General features: G+C 37.3%; 1 protein-coding gene and 1 non-coding gene across 13 annotated transcripts in view; both read right to left on the bottom strand.

Annotated features, from left to right (window-relative positions):
- Positions 1-22572, bottom strand: part of CSPP1 (centrosome and spindle pole associated protein 1) — a 153370-nt gene that overhangs the window by 114559 nt on the left and 16239 nt on the right. For 11 of the 12 annotated variants that reach the window (XR_006706600.1, XR_006706601.1, XM_045455016.1 and 8 more), the window contains exon 3: positions 20543-20642. Coding sequence is in view for 10 of the 12 variants with exons in the window: in XM_045455016.1 (XP_045310972.1) it covers positions 20543-20642 (100 nt within the window). In the remaining 2 variants the exon portion in view is untranslated. The remainder of the gene's footprint in view (positions 1-20542; positions 20643-22572) is intronic. The other variant, XM_045455013.1, reaches the window with a different exon arrangement.
- On the bottom strand, positions 11319-11447 carry LOC123587110. Its single transcript, XR_006707164.1, has one exon. It is a non-coding gene; the product is annotated as a small nucleolar RNA SNORA31 (small nucleolar RNA).

A 22572-nucleotide genomic window follows, 5' to 3' on the forward strand; every position in this document is an offset into this window, starting at 1 on the left:
CTAGTTATAGGAAATAATAAAAGGACTTTTCATGAACAGGTGAGTTATCAAGTGACATGACTGCTTTAATAGAGGAGGACACTGTACTCAAACTTTAGCTATAAAGGTATGACTACAAAGGACTCACTTGACTTATACAAACTGCAAAAAGGCAGTAGAATGTCTGGCATTTAATCTGTAATAAGAGAAACCTAAGACTACAAATGCTGAAAAGAATGTTAATTGAAAATGTAACTTAAAAAACTAGAAAACCATCAACAATTTCCTGTTGCCTGAGTTCCAAAATCTTTACATTAACTGTAGTATTTTTAGCTTAGTCTAAACCTCAGAGCTTCTCTGCAATTGATAATTCTGCAGTTGCTTCTTTTCTGATACTTTTTTTTTTTTTTAATTTTTTTTTCAATGTTTATTTTATTTTTGGGACAGAGAGAGACAGAGCATGAACGGGGTAGGGGCAGAGAGAGAGGGAGACACAGAATCGGAAACAGGCTCCAGGCTCTGAGCCATCAGCCCAGAGCCTGACGCGGGGCTCGAACTCCGGACCGCGAGATCGTGACCTGGCTGAAGTCGGACGCTTAACCGACTGCGCCACCCAGGCGCCCCTTTTCTGATACTTTTTAAATTAAACAATGTAATTTATTTCTTCCTTATTCTTTTCCAAATTTCCATGAGTATAATTGTATTTAAAAAGAATTTTTAGGGATGCCTGGGTGGCTCAGTAGGTTAAGCATCCAACTCTTGCTCTCAGCTCAGGTATTGATCTCATGGCCTTGAGTTCAAATCCCATAGCCAGCTCCACGCTGGCAGTGAAGCCTACTTAAAAAAAAAGTAAGATAAAATAAGATGATTTTTTAAAAATCACACAAAAATTCTAGTAACGAGAGTAAAATCTCTTTATCTTACTTTGTTCATCTGTAATCACTTTACTTAATTTCCAAAATAATTACTTCTGAGCATGAAAAATAAAATAAATCAAGAAAATTTTAGAGCCTAAAATACAGATCAACAGTATTTTGACATAAGATTGAGAGTTACTACCTGGATAAAAAACACATAGGGACTATGGTCATGGAAGATGGATCCTTCAAGTACCCAAAGTTTAGTGTGGGAATTGAAAAGGAACCAGAAAAAATGAAAAGGTGTGTGTTGGGAGTCCTCAGAGGTACCTTCTGGGTGATTCACTAGAAAAATTCACAGGATGCATTATACCCATAATTACGGTTCTTCCCCAATGGGATCACATAGGACATGCTTAATTCTTCCAGCAACAAATTCTGACAACATATGTGAAGCTCATTAGAGACTCAGTGCCCATAGTTTGTTTGGAGCTGTTCAGACAGGCACCCTTTGTCTAGCACATATCAAGATTCCAGACTCCCCAAAAGGAAAGCAGGTGCTCTGCATAAGTCACATGGTTTATAAAATTTAGGCACAATGAGCCTTATCATTTAAGGTAAGTTTTATGTCAGTATAGGGAATTGTCTGCTAGCTAAGTTCCAGATACTAGCCAAAGATCAGCCTTGCAACCAGGCCCTTCTAAGCATAGTCAGTCCCAGACCTGCTTTTTTCCTATGCAAGGAGGAACTAGTAAGATCAGAGGAAAACCAGAAGACTCTAGAAGCCAAGTGAAGAAAATACTTCTAGAAGTGGTAATATGTTAGGTGGAGCAGTTAAGTTGAAAAATATAAGATTTGAGGGGCACCTGGCTGGTTCAGTCGGTGAAGCGGGCAACTCTTGATCTCGGGGTTGTGAGTTTAAGCCCCATGTTGGGTGTGGAGATTACTTAAAAATAAAATAAAATCTTTGGGAAAAAAAAAGAAAGAAAGAAAAATATGAGATGTGAAAACCGCTCATTAAATGTTGCTATGTAATGGGCTATTACCTTGATCTTTGTGGGTGAGCAGCACAAAAGCAAGCCTGATTGGACAAGTTTGACAGAGATGAAGGTGAGAGGACTTGGAGATAATAAATATAGACAATTCTAACTTTTGCTAAAAAGAACCTAGAAATTGACAGTAGCTGGAGAAACATAAAGGATTTTATAAAATAGATATTATAGCAATGCATAGATTCTGAAATAAATGATCTAACAGGAAAAATATCTGTGATTCAGATGAGTAACAAAATTGATGAAATGATAGTATTTTCAGTCAAAAGGGAAGACAAGATGCTATATAAGTAAAGCGGTTGGTCTAAGGCACAATGACAATCTCTGGTAATAGAAGACAAGGCAGAATATATGGTACAGGTGTGGGTTGGCTGACAGATGGAAGGAGATAAGGGTAAATTCTAATTGCTTCGATTTTTGCAGTGAAATACAAAGTAAAACAATGGGCTGGGGACTGGAGAATAGAATTTATACAGAGAGGAAAAAGATGAAACAGCTGCCTTGTAGAGTCAGACAGCAAATATTAGGGAAATTTAGTAGAACCACCAACAGGATTGAGGACCCACCTTGTATCAGTAGTCAGTACTTTATAAGACAAAGGGAAAGAAAGGCAAGAAAGATGAGGGGGTGCAAGGGAGTCAATATACTGGACCACAGAATTTAGACTGCATAAGGAAGGAAATAATGAAAGAGTAGGTCCGTAAGGGAGTTGAATCAATCAATGGTAGGTCATAGTAATGTCCATTATTTGGAATGTCAATTACTTGGACTATTTGTTGGAGGCAGGGTACAAGATAAAATTAGCTTGAAAAAAAATGGAAGTGGTCATCAAAGAAAATATTTGCAACTATAATTCAGTTACTGGCAACATAAGTCTAGGATATGACAATTAGAGTAGGTAGCTAAGGAACTGAAAACAGTATCATGAGATGAAGAAGTCACGAAACTTAAGAGGTACTAAACTCAAGCTGTATTACAAAGCTGTAATCATGAACACAGTACGTACTGGCATAAAAACAGACACTCAGATCAATGGAACAGAATAGAGAACCCAGAAATGGACCCACAAACGTATGGCCAACTAATCTTTGACAAAGCAGGAAAGAATATCCAATGGAATAAAGACAGTCTCTTCGGCAAGTGGTGCTGGGAAAACTGGACAGCAACATGCAGAAAAATGAACCTGGACCACTTTCTTACACCACACACAAAAATAAACTCAAATGGATGAAAGACCTAAATGTAAGACAGGAGGCCATCAAATTCCTCAAGGAGAAAGCAGGCACCAACCTCTTTGACCTTGGCCACAGCAACTGCTTACTCAACATATCTCCCAAGGCAAGAGAAACAAACACAAAAATGAACTATTGAGACCTCATCAAAATAAAAACCTTCTGCACAGTGAAGGAAACAATCAGCAAAACCAAAAGATAACCAACAGAATGGGAGAAGGTATTTGCAAATGACATATCAGACAAAGGATTAGTATCCAAACTCTATAGAGACCTTATCAAACTCAACACCCAAAAAACAAATAATCCAGTGAAGACATGAGCAAAAGACATGAATAGACATTTCTCCAAAGACATCCAGATGGCCAACCGACACATGAAAAAATGCTCAACATCACTCATCGTCAGGGAAATACAAATCAAAACCACAATGAGATACCACCTCACACCTGTCAGAATGGCTAGCAACTCATAACAACACATAACACATAACAACAACAGATATTGGCGAGGATGTGGAGGAAGAAGATCTCTTTTGCACTGCTGGTGGGAAGACAAACTGATGTGGCCACTCTGGAAAACAGTATGGAGGTTCCTCAAAAAATTAAAAATAGAACTACCCAATGACTCAGCGATTGCACTACTAGGTATTTATCCAAGGGATACAGATATGCTGTTTTGAAGGGGCACATGCACCCCCATGTTTATAGCAGCACTATCAACAATAGCCAAAGGATGGAAAGAGCCCAAATATCCATCGATGGATGAATGGGTAAAGAAGATGTGGTATATATATACAATGGAGTATTATGCGGCAATCAAAAAGAATGAAATCTTGCCATTTGTAACTACATGGATGGAACTGGAGGGTATTATGCTAAGTGAAATTAGTCAGTTGGAGAAAAACAAATATCATATGACTTCACTCATATGAGGACTTTAAGAGACAAAACAGATGAACATAAGGGAAGGGACACAAAAATAATATAAAAACAGGGAGGGGGACAAAACAGAAGAGACTCTTAAATATGGAGAACAAACAGAGGGTTACTGGAGGGGCTGTGGGATGGGCTAAATGAGTAAGGGGCATTTTAAGGAATCTACTCCTGAAATCATTGTCGCACTATATGCTAACTAACTTGGATGTAAATCTAAAAAAATAAAAATAGGGGAGCCTGTGTGGCTCAGTCAGTTGAGCGTCTGGCTTCGGCTCAGGTCACGATCTCGCGGTTTGTGGGTTTGAACCCCGCATCGGGCTCTGTGCTGACAGCTCAGAGCCTGGGGCCTGCTTCAGATTCTGTGTCTCCCTCTCTCTCTGTTCCTCCCGTACTTATGCTCTGTCTCTTTCTCTCTCTCAAAAATAAACATTAAAAAAAATTTTTTGTAATAAAAATAATTAGATTAATTCACGATTGCAATGGGCTAACACTGAAGAATAGTCTTTTTATCCATCTCCAAAAAAAAAAAAAAAAAAAGCAAGTGAGTACAAGAGACTATAATGTTGTAAATTTCAAAGATGTCAAGTTATAGGGAGGACAGGAGGCATGATAGTATGGAAGTCCCAAAAGAAGAACATGTCATTTACTCCAACTCCAAATTAAATTAGATAAGAATGCAGTACAGCATCTGACACATAGTAAGCACTCAATATAGGTTATTTGGTAGTAGTAGAACAACAACTGCAGCAACAGCAGAAAGAATAGTGGACTTTAATGTTTTTAATACATTTAATTTTTTTTTTTAATTTTTTTTTCCAACGTTTATTTATTTTTGGGACAGAGAGAGACAGAGCATGAACAGGGGAGGGGCAGAGAGAGAGGGGGACACAGAATCAGAAACAGGCTCCAGGCTCTGAGCCATCAGCCCAGAGCCCGACACGGGGCTCGAACTCACGGACCACGAGATCGTGACCTGGCTGAAATCGGACGCCTAACCGACTGCACCACCCAGGCGCCCCTAATACATTTAATTTTTTATTTACTTATTTTGGGAGGGTGAGGGGGACTGGAAAAGGGAGGGGCAGAGAGAAAGGGAGAGAGAGAATCCCAGTCAAGTTCCACAGGGCTCAATCCCAGGAACCATGAGACCATGACCTGAGATGAAATCAGGAGTCAAACGCTCAACCAACTGAGTGACCCAGACGCCCCTAAACTTTAATATTTTTACTGACCTTTCAAATATTAGGATCTTTCTTAATTTAAATTACGGTTTTTGGTTTCTCTTGCAAACGTATAAAGTATCAGGAAATCTAAATTTTCTGTCAAATCCCAAAATACCTACTAATTTTAAGCACATCCTACTATGGAAAGCAAGGAAAACTTTCTCCCAGAAGCCCAATTTTTTAAAGTTGAGGAATACTGTATGTACAGCAAAAAGTACAACCTTAAGTATAATGCTCAAGGAGTTTGTTCAAACATATGCACTCATAGAAAACTATTTCTTTACACCTCAGAGGGCACACTTATGCTCCTTCCCCATTAACACTCCCTCCCAGAGTTCACAAGTATTCAGACTTCTATCAGTGTGGATGTACTGGATCTGTTTCTTGAACTTCAAATAAAAAGCGTGTCATCTTTTGCATTTTACTTTCACTCAATGTTATGTCCATCAGAGTTAGCCACGCAGCTATATGCAGCAGTGGTTCATTCTTTTCACTTTGTGTCTTCTCTCATTGTATGAATACAGTACAACTTTTTTTAATCCATCCTACTGTTATCAGGCATTTGAGCTTATTCATGTTGTTTGGGAGGGTGGGGAGAGCACTATTATAAACAAAATTCCATTGACATTCTTGTACACGTCTTTCAGTGGACACATGTATTTCTCTTGGCTATATTCCTAGGAGTAGAATTGTTGGGTCACTGGATAAGGTCACAGGGTTTAGTTGAGATTGCCAGTTTTTCTAAGTTGAATTATTATCCATTCCTACCAGCCACTGGCCCACTCTTGGTTCTGTAAGTTCTTTAAATATAAGACATCATACTCGTGTGTAATGATGTCTTACTGTAGTTCCAATTTGTATTTTCCTAATGACTAATGATGCCGAGCACCTTCTCAATGCATTTGGATTTCCCTCTTTTAAGAATAGCCAACCAAGTGTTTTGTCCATTTTCAGATTTCAGTCTTTTCAGATTTTCAGTCTTTTTCTCACTGATATGTAAATTTTATGTACACACACATATAAACATACGTGAATCTTATACATACGGCTGCCTTTTCCCATTCTTATGTATTGTGATGAATAGTTTTCTCCACCAGGAGTTTATTGTTGCAGGCTGGATGGCTTTTACTAGAACAACAATGACATCTTCAATCCTATCAGGGTTCTCTTCCACAGTGTTGACAATCCTTTCCATGCAGTACCATATGTAATGAGCTATAAAGGTTCATACAACTCCCTGATTTAGAAGCTGAATTAAATATGTTGTGTTTGGGAGCAAGTAGGCCACTTCTACACCTTTAGTGTTGAACTCATGGGGTTCTGGGTAGCCAGGGGCCTTGTCCAACATCAACAGATAGTGATACCAGGAACAAAGCAAACATCAATGGAATCAATCTAGAAAAAAAGTTCTTATTGCCTAGCCCTTCTTGTCATACAACCAAAAGACTAGTAGCTGGTGTTTATCTTTTCCCTTCAAGACTCAAAGATTAGCAGCTTTAAATGTAAAGGCAGTCCTGATCATAAACCCAAATGCATTTGCACAAAACAGTATGGTTAGCCTAGCCCCTCCTGCCTTAAATCCTGGTGCTCGCTTTTTTTTCTTACTAACAAATGTCCTTTATGGCACTATTTCTTTCTTTCTTTTTTTTTTTTTTTTTTTTTTTTTTAAGAATAGGACATCTTCATCTGCCTTAAAACCTGTTCAGGCAAATATCCTTTCTCCTCAGTGATTTTCTTAGTGCTATCTAGAAACCTGTCTGCTGCCTCTTCATCAGCAGAAGCTGCTTCTCTTGTTATCTTGATTATTTAAGTTAAACCTCTTTCCAAAATTATCAAACCACCTCTTTTTGCCATTAAATTCTCCACCTTTAGATTCTTCACCTTCCTTTTACTTTTGAGTTGTCACAAACCATGGTAGTATTTTTCTTTTTCTCAAATCATAGTAGTGTTTATAGGTATGACTTTCTTATAGCAATCCTGCATCCACATAAAAGCCCATTTTCAATATAAGATGAAAAGGCATTTCACAAAAAGTGCAAGGTTTTCATACCCACTGACCTAGCATGGCTTCATGAATTTCCTTTCCTTTTCTTTCTTTCCTTTTAACAATGGTTCTTACATTAGATTCTTTTATCTTGAAATGGCAGGCAACCATAGCTGCAGACCCTAATCTACATATCAAGCAATTCAATTTTTTCTTGTAATATGACTTTTCTCTGCTTCTTGGGAGCACTCCCAGCATCACAAGAGGCATTTTGTTTGGGTCCCATGGTGTAACTCAGTTTACAACATTGCACTAAACACAAAAACATGAGAAAATCACAAAAGAGATTGCTTTGTACCGCAATACATCATTTATTGAAGATGAACTGCCTTCTCAAGAGATGATCAGCATCACATGGCTTTTTTTTTTTTTTTTAATTTATTTAAGTAATCTCTACACTCAATGTGGGGCTAGAACTCATAACCCAGAATCAAGAATTGCATGCTCTTCCCAATGAGCCAGCCAGGCACCCCAGCATCACATGGTTTTTTAAGTGGCTACTCCCAACACTTGAGCTCATCACAACAGCAATAGAAGGTAGATACAAAATTATTACAGTACAACAGTATGTACTACAGTTAATTGTACACAGTTTCGATTTAATAGTGCATCTTGATATTTATTTACATTTCTTTCTCTTGTATTTGAAAGAGTGCACATACTCTGCGCAGGAGAGAGAAAAAGCCAAAGTAGACTATGCTGTCAACACAGAGCCCAACAAAGGGTTCCGAACTCACGAACTATGAGATCATGACCTGAGCCAAAATCAAGAGTCAGATACTTAACTGAGCCACCCAGGTGCCCCTACATTTCTCTTGACTACAAATGACACCATATACAGTCTGTGTTCAGGGCATAATTTTGATAACTTTTAACTTTTAATAGATCTGTATACATTTTAAGACAATGAATGATAAAAAAGACTAGTATCCACATATTTTTAACATTCACAATACACCTTTCTTAATTTTTTTCGATATTTCTAGGCTAAAAGGTTCATCTGTGAAATTTTTCAAATTGTCACAAATCTCCAAAAACGTTTCTCATATTTATTGAAAAAAATCCACGTATAAATAGAACCCCTGCCCCCACCGCGCCCAGTTCAAACTCCTGCTGTTCAGGGGTCAACTATATTTTATTCTATTTGTTGCTACTGCAAATGAAACTGTTCACTAAAGATTTCCAGATTGTTCTAATATATAACCAAAACAGCTTACATATTTTTTTATTGATCTCATATTCTGTTAACTTCCTAGGCTCATTTATTAATTCTCATAGCTTTTTTGTAGATTCTTAGAATTTTCTCCAAACAGAATTATGTCATCTGCAAACAAGGGCAGTTTTTCTTCTTAACCTTGATGCCTTTTATTTATTGTATTTTTTCATCACGCTGGCTAGAACTTTCAGTACAAAGTTGAATGAGGTGATAAGAATACACATTCCTGTCTTGTTCCTTGTAAGGAAAGCTGACAGTCATGAACATTATGTATGATGTTGGCTGTAGGTTTTTCATAGACGTCCTTCTTCAGAAATCAAAATCTTTTATTCCTAGTTTGTTGACAGTTTTTATAATAAATCAGTGTTGGATTTGTCAAATACTTTTTCTGCGATTATTGAGATAATCATGTGCTTTTTGCCCTTAACTCTATTAATCTGGTGTATTAATTTAGACATGTTAAAACTAAAAACTTGCACTACTATGATAAAGTTCACCTGGCCAGAGTGTATAATCATTTTTATGTGTTGCTAGTTTCAATCTGTTAACATTTTGTTTAGGATTTCTACATCTATATTCGTAACACATACTGCTTTGTAATTTTCTTGTGGAAACTTTATCTGGCCTTGATATCGGGATAATACTAGCCTCACAAAATGTGTTGGGAAGTGTGCATTTCTCTTTTAAATTTATCAAGTACTGGTATTATTTCCTCTTTAAATGTTTGGTAGAATTCATCAATGAAGTCATCCATGCCTGGGCTTTCCTTTGTGAAGGATTTTTAATGAAGAATTCAATTTCTTTACATGTTAGAGATCTATTTAGATTTTGCATTTCTTCTTGAATCAGTTTCAGTAATTTGGGACTTTCCAGGAATTTATCAATTTTGTCTAAGGTGTCCAACTTGTTGGCATAACAATATACTTGCAATATTAGTTAAGCCAACAAACACTAAAGATTTATTAGTGCTAACAGTTACATGAAATTCTACTTGCATTTAATTTTTAACATTATTTCTATGCCACTTGTAAACAAAGTCAGGAAAAGAAAAGATTTCAGTAGTGACTATGATGGTTAATTTTATATGTCCACTTGGCTAGGCCATGTTGCCCAGATAGTTGGCCAAACATTATGGAGGGGTGCCTAGGCGGCTCAGTCAGTTAAGTGTGTGACTCTTGGTTTCCATTCAGGTGATGATCTCGTGGTTCGTGAGATGCAGACCTGAGACAGGCTTTGTGTGTGCTGACAGAACAGAGCCTGCTTGGGATTCTCTCTCTCCCTCTCTTTCTGCCACTCCTCTCTCCCAAAATAAACATTTTTTTTCATTTTTTTTTTTAACGTTTATTTATTTTTGAGACAGAGCACGAATGGGGGAGGGTCAGAGAGAGGGAGACACAGAATCTGAAACAGGCTCCACGCTCTGAGCTGCCAGCACAGAGCTTGACGCGGGACTTCAACTCACAGACCGTGAGATCATGACCTGAGCTGAGGTCGGCCGCTCAACCGACTGAGCCACCCAGGCGCCCCCAAAATAAACATTTTTAAAAAGACATTACTATGGATATTTCTGTGAGAGTGTTTTTCAGGTGAGATAAACATTTAAATTAGTAGACTTTGACTAAAGCAATCTGCCCTCCATAATGTGACTGGGCCTCATCCAATCAGTGGAAGGCCTTAACAAAGACTGACCTTCCTCAAGTGAGAAGGAATTCTGCCAACAGACAACTTCAGACTTAGAACTGCAACATCACCTCTTCCCTGGGTCACGAGTTTTGCGGCTTACCTGGCAGATATTAGACTTTCTAGCCTCCATATAATCACAAGCCAATTCCTTAAATATACATTTACTTACTTACACACACACACACACACACACCCTATTGGTTCTCTGAAAAACCCTGACAAATACAGTGACTTTTTTTTTAATTGCTGGATTTGAAGTAAAATTTATCTAAACTTAATCTAACATCTTATTCTTATCAAATTAATGAGATTTGATAGGAATTTGTTTTTCATGTTTCTTTTAATTAGTGAAATTTTATCAAATAACTTATTGAAAATATTAAATTTTTTTGTTGTTGTTTACTTACTTAGAGAGATAGAAAGAAACAGTATATGAGCAGGGGAGGGCAGAGAGAGAGCGAGAGACAGAATCCGAAGCAGGTTCCAGGCTCTGAGCCATCTGCACAGAGCCCAACACAGGGCTCGAACTCATGAACCATGAGATCATGATCTAAGCCAAAGGTGGATGCTTAACAAACTAAACCACCCACATGCCAGAAAATATTAAATTTCTCAATTGATTTCTTCCCTCTATGAATTTTGTTTTTTTTAATAAAGTTTCAACATTGCTACATTTAAAAGCCAACCTCTCTTCCAAGACACATACTCAGTAAATTTTCATGTAACATACTAAGCATCACCCATGTGCCAGATAGTTTGCTGGTCTTGGGGAGATAAACAGATACATAAGTTTTTGCCCAAAGGTACAGCATCTAGACAGTAAACAAGCAGGCATACAGTTTTAATATAACATAATAAGTGCTATATGACACCTTCTATATGCACCACACGTACCAGTTTGGTATACAATGAACTTTCTTTTCACCCAGAGATAAAGGCTGTTTAATTCAGTTTTATGCCCAAGTCTAGGCTGCCCCTTTTAACTCAAATTTCAGTTTCCTTTTTAGAGTATAACAGGGTCTTCACTATTTACAAGTTATTTCTGAGCTGCAAAAATTCTCTCCCCATGTTTCCCCCTGTATTATCATGTTTCCCCGTATATTTCCCCATTCAATCACAGCTGCCACAATTAGACAGAAAGGTAAGGACAACTTTTTCTTGCATCTGCAATAAAAACCTTAGCAGCAGACAGTAACTGCTCCAGGTCTGTCAAATAGATGCATTCCATCGCTTTTTAATCTCGAAAGGTTATGGCTATGTCCCCATACTATAAATCACAAAGGTAATATTTTCAAAAAGAGAACAGGATCTAAGCTACCACATGGAAAAGAAGAAAGGGCTATATACACACGTATACAGTCTAATCATGAAATTATATACAAGATACTGCTTATCAAGAGAGACTGGACAACAGGATTGGGAGGGTCACAATTTCCATGTTATATTGTTTTGTACTCTTTAAAATCATTTTGCCATATGCAAATTTTACTTAATATAAAATTCTTTTTATAAAACTCAAAATAAAGCAATGCTTTTTATATTCACCATTTGAACCAGATAATACATTTCAAAAGCAATGTAGTATCTATCTACGGATGTTGGGTCAGAAATATGTATATAAAAAACAATGTTGAAAATACTGGCTATATTATGTCAACTATTAAAAATGTCTTCCAGGATATAAAGCATTAAAATCAAAGCAATAATGCTCAACCTAAGGTAAAACACTCAACTTCTCTAAGAAAGAGAAAAGAGAAAGATGAAATTTAACTGAAGTACATAGATCTACACTTAAAAAGTTAATGACTTAAAAGTTAACTGACTTCAGCTCAGGTCACGATCTCACAATTTGTGAGTTCGAGACCTGCATTGGGCTGTGTGCTGGCAGCTGAGAGCCTTGAGCCTGCTTCAGATTCTGTCTCCCTCTCTCTCTCTCTGTGCCCCACTCCTGTTCACACTCTGTCTCTCTCTCAAAAATAAATTTTAAAAATTTTTTTAAAAAGTTAGTGAAAGCATTTCTTAATAGTAATAGTTACTAAATAATGAGTTAGTAAAAGTTGAATTTCTTTTAATTATAAAATGATTAATATGCCTAGAAATGGTGTAGGAAGATAGAAAATACAATTTGCTTTTACAGATCGTTTTCAGCTAACTCTCATATTTCACTAAACCTGAGTTATTCTAACAAAGTCCTTACAAAGGACATAATTTTATCAGCTTATATAGAGTAAGCCATGTACATGCTACATAGAATAAAGAATTTTGCTAGCCTTTATTTCTGGTTCCTGGGAAGTAACTTCTAAATCCTTGGAATATTCCAAGTGATGGGAGTGTTTTTGTTATTCATGGTAGGTTCTGCAACCCATATCCAATAGTTTATACTAATAGGCTAACTCACGGTGAGCTCCTCTATAGTTTAGCTGAAGAGATGACATAGATGGGAGCTGGTCACACCAGAAAGACCACATCAGAAAGATGTGATTAAGAGGGTTAGACCTCTAAGCCATCTGACATCAGCCAGATCTCTGGGGAAAGTTGGGAGTATGGAGTCTGAGCCACATAGGCAATGCAGTATCAATAAAAACTCCAGACACTGAAACTCAGGTGAGAGTGGCACAACAGTAGTGATGTGCCAGGGGGGTGATACAATCCCTGAAACTGGTAAAAGCTACATTTGGACCCTCCCAGACCACGTGCTACACACTGCCCCCTTTGGCTGGTTCTGATTTGTAGCATTATGCTACAATACAACTGTAATCATTAAGTATAGCACTTTCCTGAGTTCTGTAAGTCATTTTAGTGATTTATCACATTTGACAGTGTAATGGAAACCCCATATTTATAGCCAGAATAGAGGATGGCTTGAGGACCCCAATACTAGCAGCTGATGTCTAAAATAAGAGAAGTCTTGTGGAGGGCTGTGCCCTTAATCTGTGAAGTTTGGTCCAACTCTGGGTAGCTGGTGTTAGAAGTCACTGTAATGCCTCTCAAATACTTTTGTGAGAGATATACAATGAGAATGCAAGAATGAGCCACGTGGATAAGCATTACCCATAAATATTACCACTAACACAAATGAATTTACAAAAAATCAGAAAATGCTTATGATAGCTGTACTATGAGCTATCAGTAGATTTTCACTGGCTAGAACGAATATTGCCAGTATATTACTGATAACTACTATGCTTAATTACTTATTCAAAGTATGGTGTCAAATATATTTCACTGAATACGTAATTTCTAAATATGACCTTTTTTAGACCAGTTTGTGTTATAAGTCCTATCTGAGACCAAGTGAGAAAACTCTCCATTGCCAAATTATTTTCCATTTTCCCACTGTGAAAAACTACATATTTGGTGTTCTTTCCAGTTTTATTGAAAAATAATTGACATATATCACTGTGTAAGTTTAAGGCATATAGCTTGATTATTTGATTTATATATATTATAGAATAATTACCACAATAGGTTCTGCTAACATCCATCTGCGTGTATAGATAAAATGAAAAGGCAAGAAAAAAAGAAAAGCTTATTCCTTTTGATGAGAACTCTTAGGACTTACTTTCAACATATTTCCTATAGATTACAGAGCAATATTAGCTAAAATCATCATGTTGTACATTATTTCCCTAGTACTTATATACATTATAAGTACCTTTTGACCACCTTCCAACAATCTATCCTACCTCCACCCTTCTTCACCTCTGGAAACCACATGTCTGATCTTTTTTTCTGATTTTGGTTTTGTTTTCTGTTTAGATTCCACATGTGAGATCATACATTATCTTTTCTTTCTCTGACTTACTTCACTGAGCATAATGTCTTCAACCCACCAACAGTGTGCAAGGGTTCCATGCCAGCATTTGTTAACTCAGTCTTTTTTTTTTTAAATCATTTTCTTAAGTTTATTTCTTTATTTTGAGAAAGAGAGAGTGCATGCATGCAGGGAAGGGGCAGAGAGAGAGGGAGAGAAAAAAATCCCAAGCATAGAGCCCACCACAGGGCTCGATCCTACAAACCATGAGATCATGACCTGAGCCAAAATCAAGATTCAGACACTTAACCAACTGAGCCACCCATGTGCCCCCTTTTATTTCTGTCTTTTTGATGACGGCCAATGTAACAAGCATGACATGATCTCTTTGTAGTTTTAATTTGCATTTCCCTAACGACTAGTGATGTTGAACATCTTTTCATGTGCATTTGGTCTAATTTTTAAGACCAAAATTATTCAAGCAAGAAGTCAGTAACTGAATGCTGATAAGCTATAAAATTAGTCAAATTATATATTATTCTTTAATAAGATTCAATGTGCATCAAAATAATTGTTTCAGGGGCGCATCGGTGGCTCAGTCAGTTGAGCGACCGACTTCAGCTCAGGTCATGATCTCATGGTTTGTGAGTTCGAGCCCCATGTCGGGCTCTGTGCTGACAGCTCAGAGCCTGGAGCCTGCTTCTGATTCTTTGTCTCCCTCTCTCTCTGCCCCTCCCCCACTCATGCTCTGTCTCAGAAATAAACATTAAAAAAAATTTTTCAAATAAATAAATAATAATTGTTTCAGTTGGCAAAAAAAGAAACATTCCATGAAAATTCAATTCTACATACCCAACAGAATAGTTTATTTTTGCAATGGGGACCTTCATTTATTCAAAATATCTTAAGGGGTGCCTAAGTGGCTCAGTTGATTAAGCTTCCACTCTTGGTTTAGTCTCAGGTCATGATCTCATGGTTCATGAGATCAAGCCCCGCACTGGACTCAGGCTTAGCCTAGGCACTGACAGCACAGAGCCTGCTTGGGATTCTCTCTCTCCCCCCTTCTCTCTCTCTCTCTCTCTCTCTCTCTCTCTGCCCCTCCCCATGTCTGCACATGTTCTCTCTCTCTCAAAATAAACATTTTTTTAAAATATTTTCCTTAAACACTGAAGTGCCAGGCACTGTGCTAAGTAGCAAATATACAATGGCAGGCAAGCTGGCATACCACTGCAATACAAGAGAGCTGAATAAGTTCAAAATTACACTTTATGGGGAAAACCAATGTGACAGAAACACAAAGCATGAAGAGCCACACAATCTGGGAAAAAGAATAAAAGGATAAAATTATACAGGAAACAAGAATACATTAAGGGTTTGATGCAAAGACTAACATGATTCTAGATGTTTTTTGAAAGGACATTAAAGGGCAGTGCAGAGACTTAGTTGGGGGGCTGGGGAGGTTAGACCAGAAACCAAAAAGAACACTAGAAAAAAATCTGATGAGAGACAACGTAAGCCCACATAAAACAATGTTTATGGGATTAGAGAAAGGTAAATTTATTTTTAAATTTAGGTAGTAGAATCAACCAGACTTGTGTAATTACTTGCTGTGGGAGGCAAAGGGAACACAGAAGTCAAGGATGACGAGGTAGCCAGCTATCTCACTGGAGTACCAGAAAGTTTGAGAAGAATCAAGGTAATTTTGCACATGTTACTTGTGAGGCCATGACATCCAAGTACAGATATCCAATAGGAAATTAGATATATGGGTCTGGAGTTCAATTTTAAAAAATCAGGATTGGAATACATACTTATCAGTTATGAACAGACAGATAGCATGTAAAATCTTTGAGTGGATGAGGTCAGTCAGAGAGTATATGAAATGAAAAGAAGGCATAGGACACAGGCCTAAGGAATATCAATTAAGGAATAGGCAGAAGTTATGGTCTTGAAACTAGACCTTTTTATTTTCCTATTTTAAGTTTGAGAGAGAACGTCAGCTAGAGAGGGGCAGAGAGGGTGAGAGAGCATCCCAAGCAGGCTCCACGCTGTCAGCACCAAGGCCTAGTTCGAGCCCGAGCCCGAGCCTGAACCCAAGCCCACCAAGGGGCTCAATCTCATGAACCTCGAGATCATGACCTGAGCCAAAAGCAAGAGCTGAATGCTTAACCAAATGAACCACCCAGGTGCCCCTTGAAATTAGACTTTAAAGTCTCAATCATTTGTTTTTTTATTTTTTTATTTTTATTTTTACATTTATTTTTGAGAAACAGAGTGAGACAAAGCATGAGCAGGGGAGGGGCAGAGAGAGAAGAAGACACAGAATCTGTAGCAGGCTCCAGGCTCTGAGCAAGCGGTCACCACAGAGCCTGATGTGGGGCTCAAACCCACAAACTGTGAGATCATGACCTGAGCTGAAGTCCGACGCTCAACCGACTGAGCCACCCAGGTGCTCTGAACTCTCAATCATTTGTGCATGTAATAAAAAATAACTCTTCAATTCTTAATATAATTCTCAAAACCTACACTTAAAAAAATAGGAGATCACAAAGTAAATGTTTATCATGCACCACTTATGTGCCAGTCAGCTTTTCCTGCCACAATAACTTTTTAAAATAGATGCCAATTACTAAGGTAAGGCAAGAGAGAGCTTAAATAACCTGTGCCAGGTCACAAAGACAGGACAGGTACAATCCAAAGGAAGTTGTAACCCAGAATGCCACAGTGATTCTGTCTAACCTTACTGTATAAGAAAATCTACTATTAAGCTTAAAAAATTATTTTTTGCAATAATCAAAATTTCACTTCATAAAACTTTAGGGTGAGAAGACAACCCAACATTTTTATATTAAAGATAAGGAAATTGAGGTCCTTGGAGATAAACAAGTTTAACCAAAATATAATACAGTACTTAAATTTAGAAAGACCTTGAACATGAAATACAAATCAAAACCATGATAAAATATCATCTCATACCTGTCAGAATGGCTAAAATTAACAACACAAGGGGTACCTGGGTGGCTCAGTCAGTTAAGTGACCAATTCTTGATTTTGGCACTCAGGTCATGATGTCAGTTCATGAGTTCAGGCCCCACGTGGGGCTCTGTGTTGACATCGCAGAGCTTGCCTGAGATCCTGTCTCCCTCTCTCTCTCTGCACCTCCCCTGCTTGCTCGCTCACTCTCTAAACTAAATAAACATTTAAAAAGAAAAAAAACAAACACAAGACACAACAGGTGTTGGCAAGGATGTGAAGAAAGGGGAACCCTCTTGCACTGTTGGTGGGAATGCAAACTGGTGCAGCTACTCTGGAGAACAGTATGGAGGTTCCTCATAAGGTTAAAAATAGAACTACCTTGCAATCCAGCAAGTGTACTACTAGGTATTTACCCACAGGATACAAAAATATTGATTCAAAGCAGTACATGCACTCCGATGTTTATAGCAGTATTACCAACAATAGCCAAACAATGGAAAGAGCCCAAGGGTCCATCAACTGCTAAATAGATGAAGAAGTTGTGATGTATGTATACACAGACACACACACACACAGACACACACAATGGAATATTGCTCAGCCATCAAAAAGAATGAAATCTTGCCATTTGTAACAAGATGGATGGAGCTGGAGTATATTAAGATAAGCAAACTAAGTCAGTCAGAGAAAGACAAATACCATATGAATTCACTCATGTGGAATTTAAGAAACAAAACAGATGAATATATGGGGGGTAGAGAGAGAAAGAGAGAAGGAGGGAGGGAGGGAAACAAATCGTAAGAGACTCTTTCTTAAATTTTTTTAAGTCTATTTATTCGGGGGGTGGGGAGGGGGGGAGGCATGGCAGGCAGAAAGAGAGAGAATCCCAAGCAGGCTCCACACTGTCAGTGCAGAACCCCACATGGGGCTCAAACCCACTAAACGTGACACCATGGTGTGAGCCAAAATCAAGAGTCAGACAGTTAATAAACTGAGTCACCCAGGAGACTCTTAAAGATAGAGAACAAACTGAGGGTTGATGGAGGGAGGTGGGTGAGGGATGGACCAGATGGGTGATGGTTATCAGGAGGACACTTGTTATGATGAGCACTGGGTGTTGTACTGAATTCTATTCCTGAAATGAATATTGCACTGTATGTTAATTAAGTAGAACTTAAACAAACAGTGAAACAGAAAAAATAAACTCATTTGTATTTAAAATAAAATAAATGATCCTGAAGAGTCAAAGCAAACTTGAGAAAGAAAAACAAAGCTGAAGGTATCACAATCCCAGATTTCAAGATATACTACAAAGCTGTAAGGTACTGGTACAAAAATAGACACATAGATAAATGCAGAAGAATAGAGCATCCAGAAGGAAGCCCACACTTAAATGGTCAATTTATGACAAAAGAGAGGTGCCTGGGTTGCTCAGTCAGTTGAGTGTCCAACTCTTGGTCTCAGCTCAGGTCTTGATCTCAAGGTCATGAGTTCAAGCCCCACACTGGGCTCCATGCTGAGTACATACATACTTAAAAATATGTATATAGATATATGACAAAAGAGTCAAAAATATACAATAGGGAACAGATAATCTCTTCAATAAATAGTGTTGGGAATATAGGACAGCTAAATGCAAAAGAATGAAAGTGGATGACTTTCTTACACTATACACAAAAATAAACTCAAAATGGATTAAGACCTAAAGGTGAGACCTAAAACCATAAAAGTCCTAGAAGAAAACATAGGCAACAATCTCTCTGACACTGGTCTTATGATCATTTTTCTATATATGCTTCCTGAGGCAAAAAAACAAGAGCAAAACTAAAATACTGGGAATACCCTAAAAAAAAAACGTCTTGCACAGCAAAGGAAACCATCAAAACAACAAGACAACCCACTGAATAGAAGACATTTATAAATGATTCACCCAGTAAGAGACTTAGTTTCTGAAATATATAAAGACCTTACACAACACCAAAAGAACAAATAATCTGGTTAAAAAAATGAGAAGACATGAACATTTTTCCAAAGAAGACATAAAGGTGACTAACAGACAGATGAAAAGATGCTCAACATCACTAATACACAGGGAAATGCAAATCAAAACCTTACACCTGTCAGAATAACTACAATCAAAATAAACACAATAAACAACAAGTGTTGGTGAGCATGTGGAGAAAAAGGAACGCTCATGAACTGTTTGTGGGAATGTAAATTGGTGTAACCACTGTATAAATCAGTATGGAGATTACCCCCAAAATTAAAACTAAATATAACATATGATCCAGTAATTTCATCACTGGTTATTTAACAAACAAAACAAAAACACCAATTTGAAAAGATATATCACCCCTGAACTTATTTCAGTATTATTTACAATAACAAGATACGGAAGCAACCCAGTGTCCATCAATGTATAAAGAAGATACGGTTATATATATATGGAATGGAATATTATTCAGTCATAAAAAATAAGATCTTGTGGGGCACCTGGGTGGCTCAGAGGGTTAAGCTCCGGACTTTAGCTCAGGTCACAATCTCACAGTTTGTGGGTTCAAGCCCCACGTCGGGCTCTGTGCTGACAGCTCAGAACCTGGAGCCTGCTTCAGATTCTATTTCTCCCTCCCTTTCTGCCCCTCCCCCACTCACCCTCTGTTTCTCTCTCTCTCTCTCAAAAATATATAAACGTTAAAAAAAATTTGAAAACAAATAAATAAATAAGATCTTGCCATTTGCAACATGGATGGACCTAGAGAGTATTGTGCTAAGTGAAATAAGTCAGAGAAAAATACCATATGATTTCACTTACATGTGAATCTAAAAAACAAAACAAACAAACAGAAGAAAAAAAGACTCTTAAACACAGCAAATAAACTGGTGAGATGGATGAGGGTGATGGGTAAAATAGATAAAAACCCAAATTTCCAGTCAAAACTAAGTCACAAAGATGAAAAATACAGTATGGGGAATAGTCAGTAATACTACAATAATGTCATATGGTGACTATACTTATCATGGTGAGTAATGTACAAAATTGTTGAATCAATATATTGCATACCTGAAATTAATAGAACACTATGTTATTTATACTTCAATAAAAAATTTCTAAATATTTTCATAACAAACCATAATCAAAGACTTAGTATAGTTGCAACATATTAACTTCTGCCCAATTGTAATAGGGTAACCAATAATTAAAATGATCATTCACCAAATTACATTTTGTATCCTCTAAGCATCCCTTTGATTTTTTAAATAAAAGTCCACCATTTTTATTCAATTAACACATTTCCCTCTCACACAGACACAAATTCCATTCAAGTTTTTCAATTAATTTTTAGTTATGTTATATATATATTTACTGCTATGATTTTGTAAATTATAAGGGAATATAATTTAAAATGGGCAGATGGTTCTCAGGATGTATTATATTTCATTTGTAGACAGTACAGTCATATGTAAGGTTCCAGAAAGGAAACAGTTACTGGGATTCTAAAGAAATCTTTTTTTCTGACAAGACAAAGCTCTTTCACAACAGCATGCTAATAATACTTTAAAATCAATTTAGTACACCTAATGACGTACCTAAGGAACTCCTGGTCTGTTGACTATTTGGTGGTATGTTTTCTTTGGCCATGGAAATTAATATTTTACTGTTTTCAGAAAGCTTCTCTGATGCCTTTCCCTGAAAGAGACACAATATTTACAAAAGTATAGGAAAATCCACAAAATACACAATGTATCCCAATACTCTAACTAAATGACTTGAAAAACTATACAATACATCATGAACAAATTTAAGTGTGAGATTTGAGAAATTAACCAAAAATATTAACACTGTGATAAATTCTAATTAAATCTTAGAATTCATTCATCAACTAATAGTCACTGAGTTCCTGCTACATAGTGTCCCAGGTACTGGAAACATGAATGAAAAAAACATAGGAGAATCTCAGCCATCATGGAGCTCAAACTATTCAGGGGACAAACAACAGACATAATAAATCATTAGACTATGTAATATACAAAGAGTAACTGGTAAAGGTTAAGGAAAAATAAAAATAGAGCATAGTATGAAGAGCCATAATGATGCAGGAGGAACTAAAAGACCTCAATGAGCATGATATTTGAACTAAGACTTAAAGATCATGATTTATGTACTATTTAATATTAAAAATTACAATAATGCTGTATTTAAAGCTATATAATAACCATTTTCAAACACTGTAAGGTAGTCCTAAGTGGACAGTGGTTAAAACCATAGACTTTGGAGCTGGACATATGGTGATGGCAATTCTGAATCTATCACTATGTATAGCTGGACGAATTACTTAACCCCTTTGGGTTTCACCTTCTTGACGTTTATTTTGTAAAACAAAAATATTCCACCTACTTAATAGGGGTATTATGATTAAGTGAGATAATAACATGTAAAGTCCTTGACACAACTCCTTGACCACAGCAGCTCTTATGGAAAGAAGGCAAACTAGTATGGTTACGAGAACAGGCCTAGAGTCAGGATGTCAGGAATCAAAGCCTACTTCTACCAACTCTATAACCTTAGTCTCATTACTTAACTTTCCCATGCCTTAGCTTACTTTTAGAAAATTACCATAACAACAGTATTTATCTCACAGATTCACGTGAATCATAAATTTAACTTCTTAAGACCAAGCCTCATTCCTGAAAGGAAAAAAACCTGCAACTAAGAATACTCTATCCAGCAAGGCTATCATTCAGAATGGAAGGAAAGATAAAGAGTTTTCCAGACAAGCAAAATTTAAAGGAATTCACTACCACTAAACCAGCCTGATAAGAAATCTTAAAGTGGAAAGGAAAGACCACAGCAGGAAAAGTAAGAAAGGGGAGCACCTGGGTGAATGTGTCGGTTGAGTGTCTGACTCTTGATTTGGGTTCAGGTCATGATCCCAGAGTCGTGGTATCAAGCCCAACTTCAGGGTCCGTGCTAAGCATGCACCCTGCTTGAGATTCTCTCTCTTCCCCTCGGTCCCTCCCCACACTTGCATGTGCTCAAATTAAAATTTAAAAGGGGTGCATGGGTGGCTCAGTCAGTTAAGCCTCTGACATCTGCTCAGGTCATGATCACACAGTTCGTTTAGAGCCTGCTTCAGACCCTCTGTCCCTCTCCATCTGCCCCTCCCAGGCTTGTACTCTCAAAACTAAACAAACATTAGAAATAAATAAATAAAATATATAAATAAATAAACATTCAAAGAAAATTTTAAGGGGTGCCTGGGTGGCTCAGTCAGTTAAGCATCCAACCCTTGATCTCGGCTCAGGTCATGAGCTCCAGGTTTATGAGATTGAGCCCCTCATGGGGCTTGGGATTCTCTCTCTCTGCCCCTCTCCCACTGGCACAGGCATACTCTCTTTCTCAAAATAAATAAATAAACTTAAAAAAATTAAAAAGGAAAGTAGGAAAGGAAAACATTTCACAGGTATATAAACATAGTAAGACAGAATAAATCCTTATAAAACCAATATGGAGGTTAAAATACAAAAGCAGTAAAATCAAATATATCCATAAAACTCAGTCATGGAATTCACAAAACAGAAGGATATAAAGTATGACACCATATACGTAAAACATCGGG

The sequence above is a fragment of the Leopardus geoffroyi genome, chromosome C3 (genome assembly GCF_018350155.1).
Source record: "Leopardus geoffroyi isolate Oge1 chromosome C3, O.geoffroyi_Oge1_pat1.0, whole genome shotgun sequence".
NCBI classification, from domain to species: Eukaryota; Metazoa; Chordata; class Mammalia; order Carnivora; family Felidae; genus Leopardus; species Leopardus geoffroyi.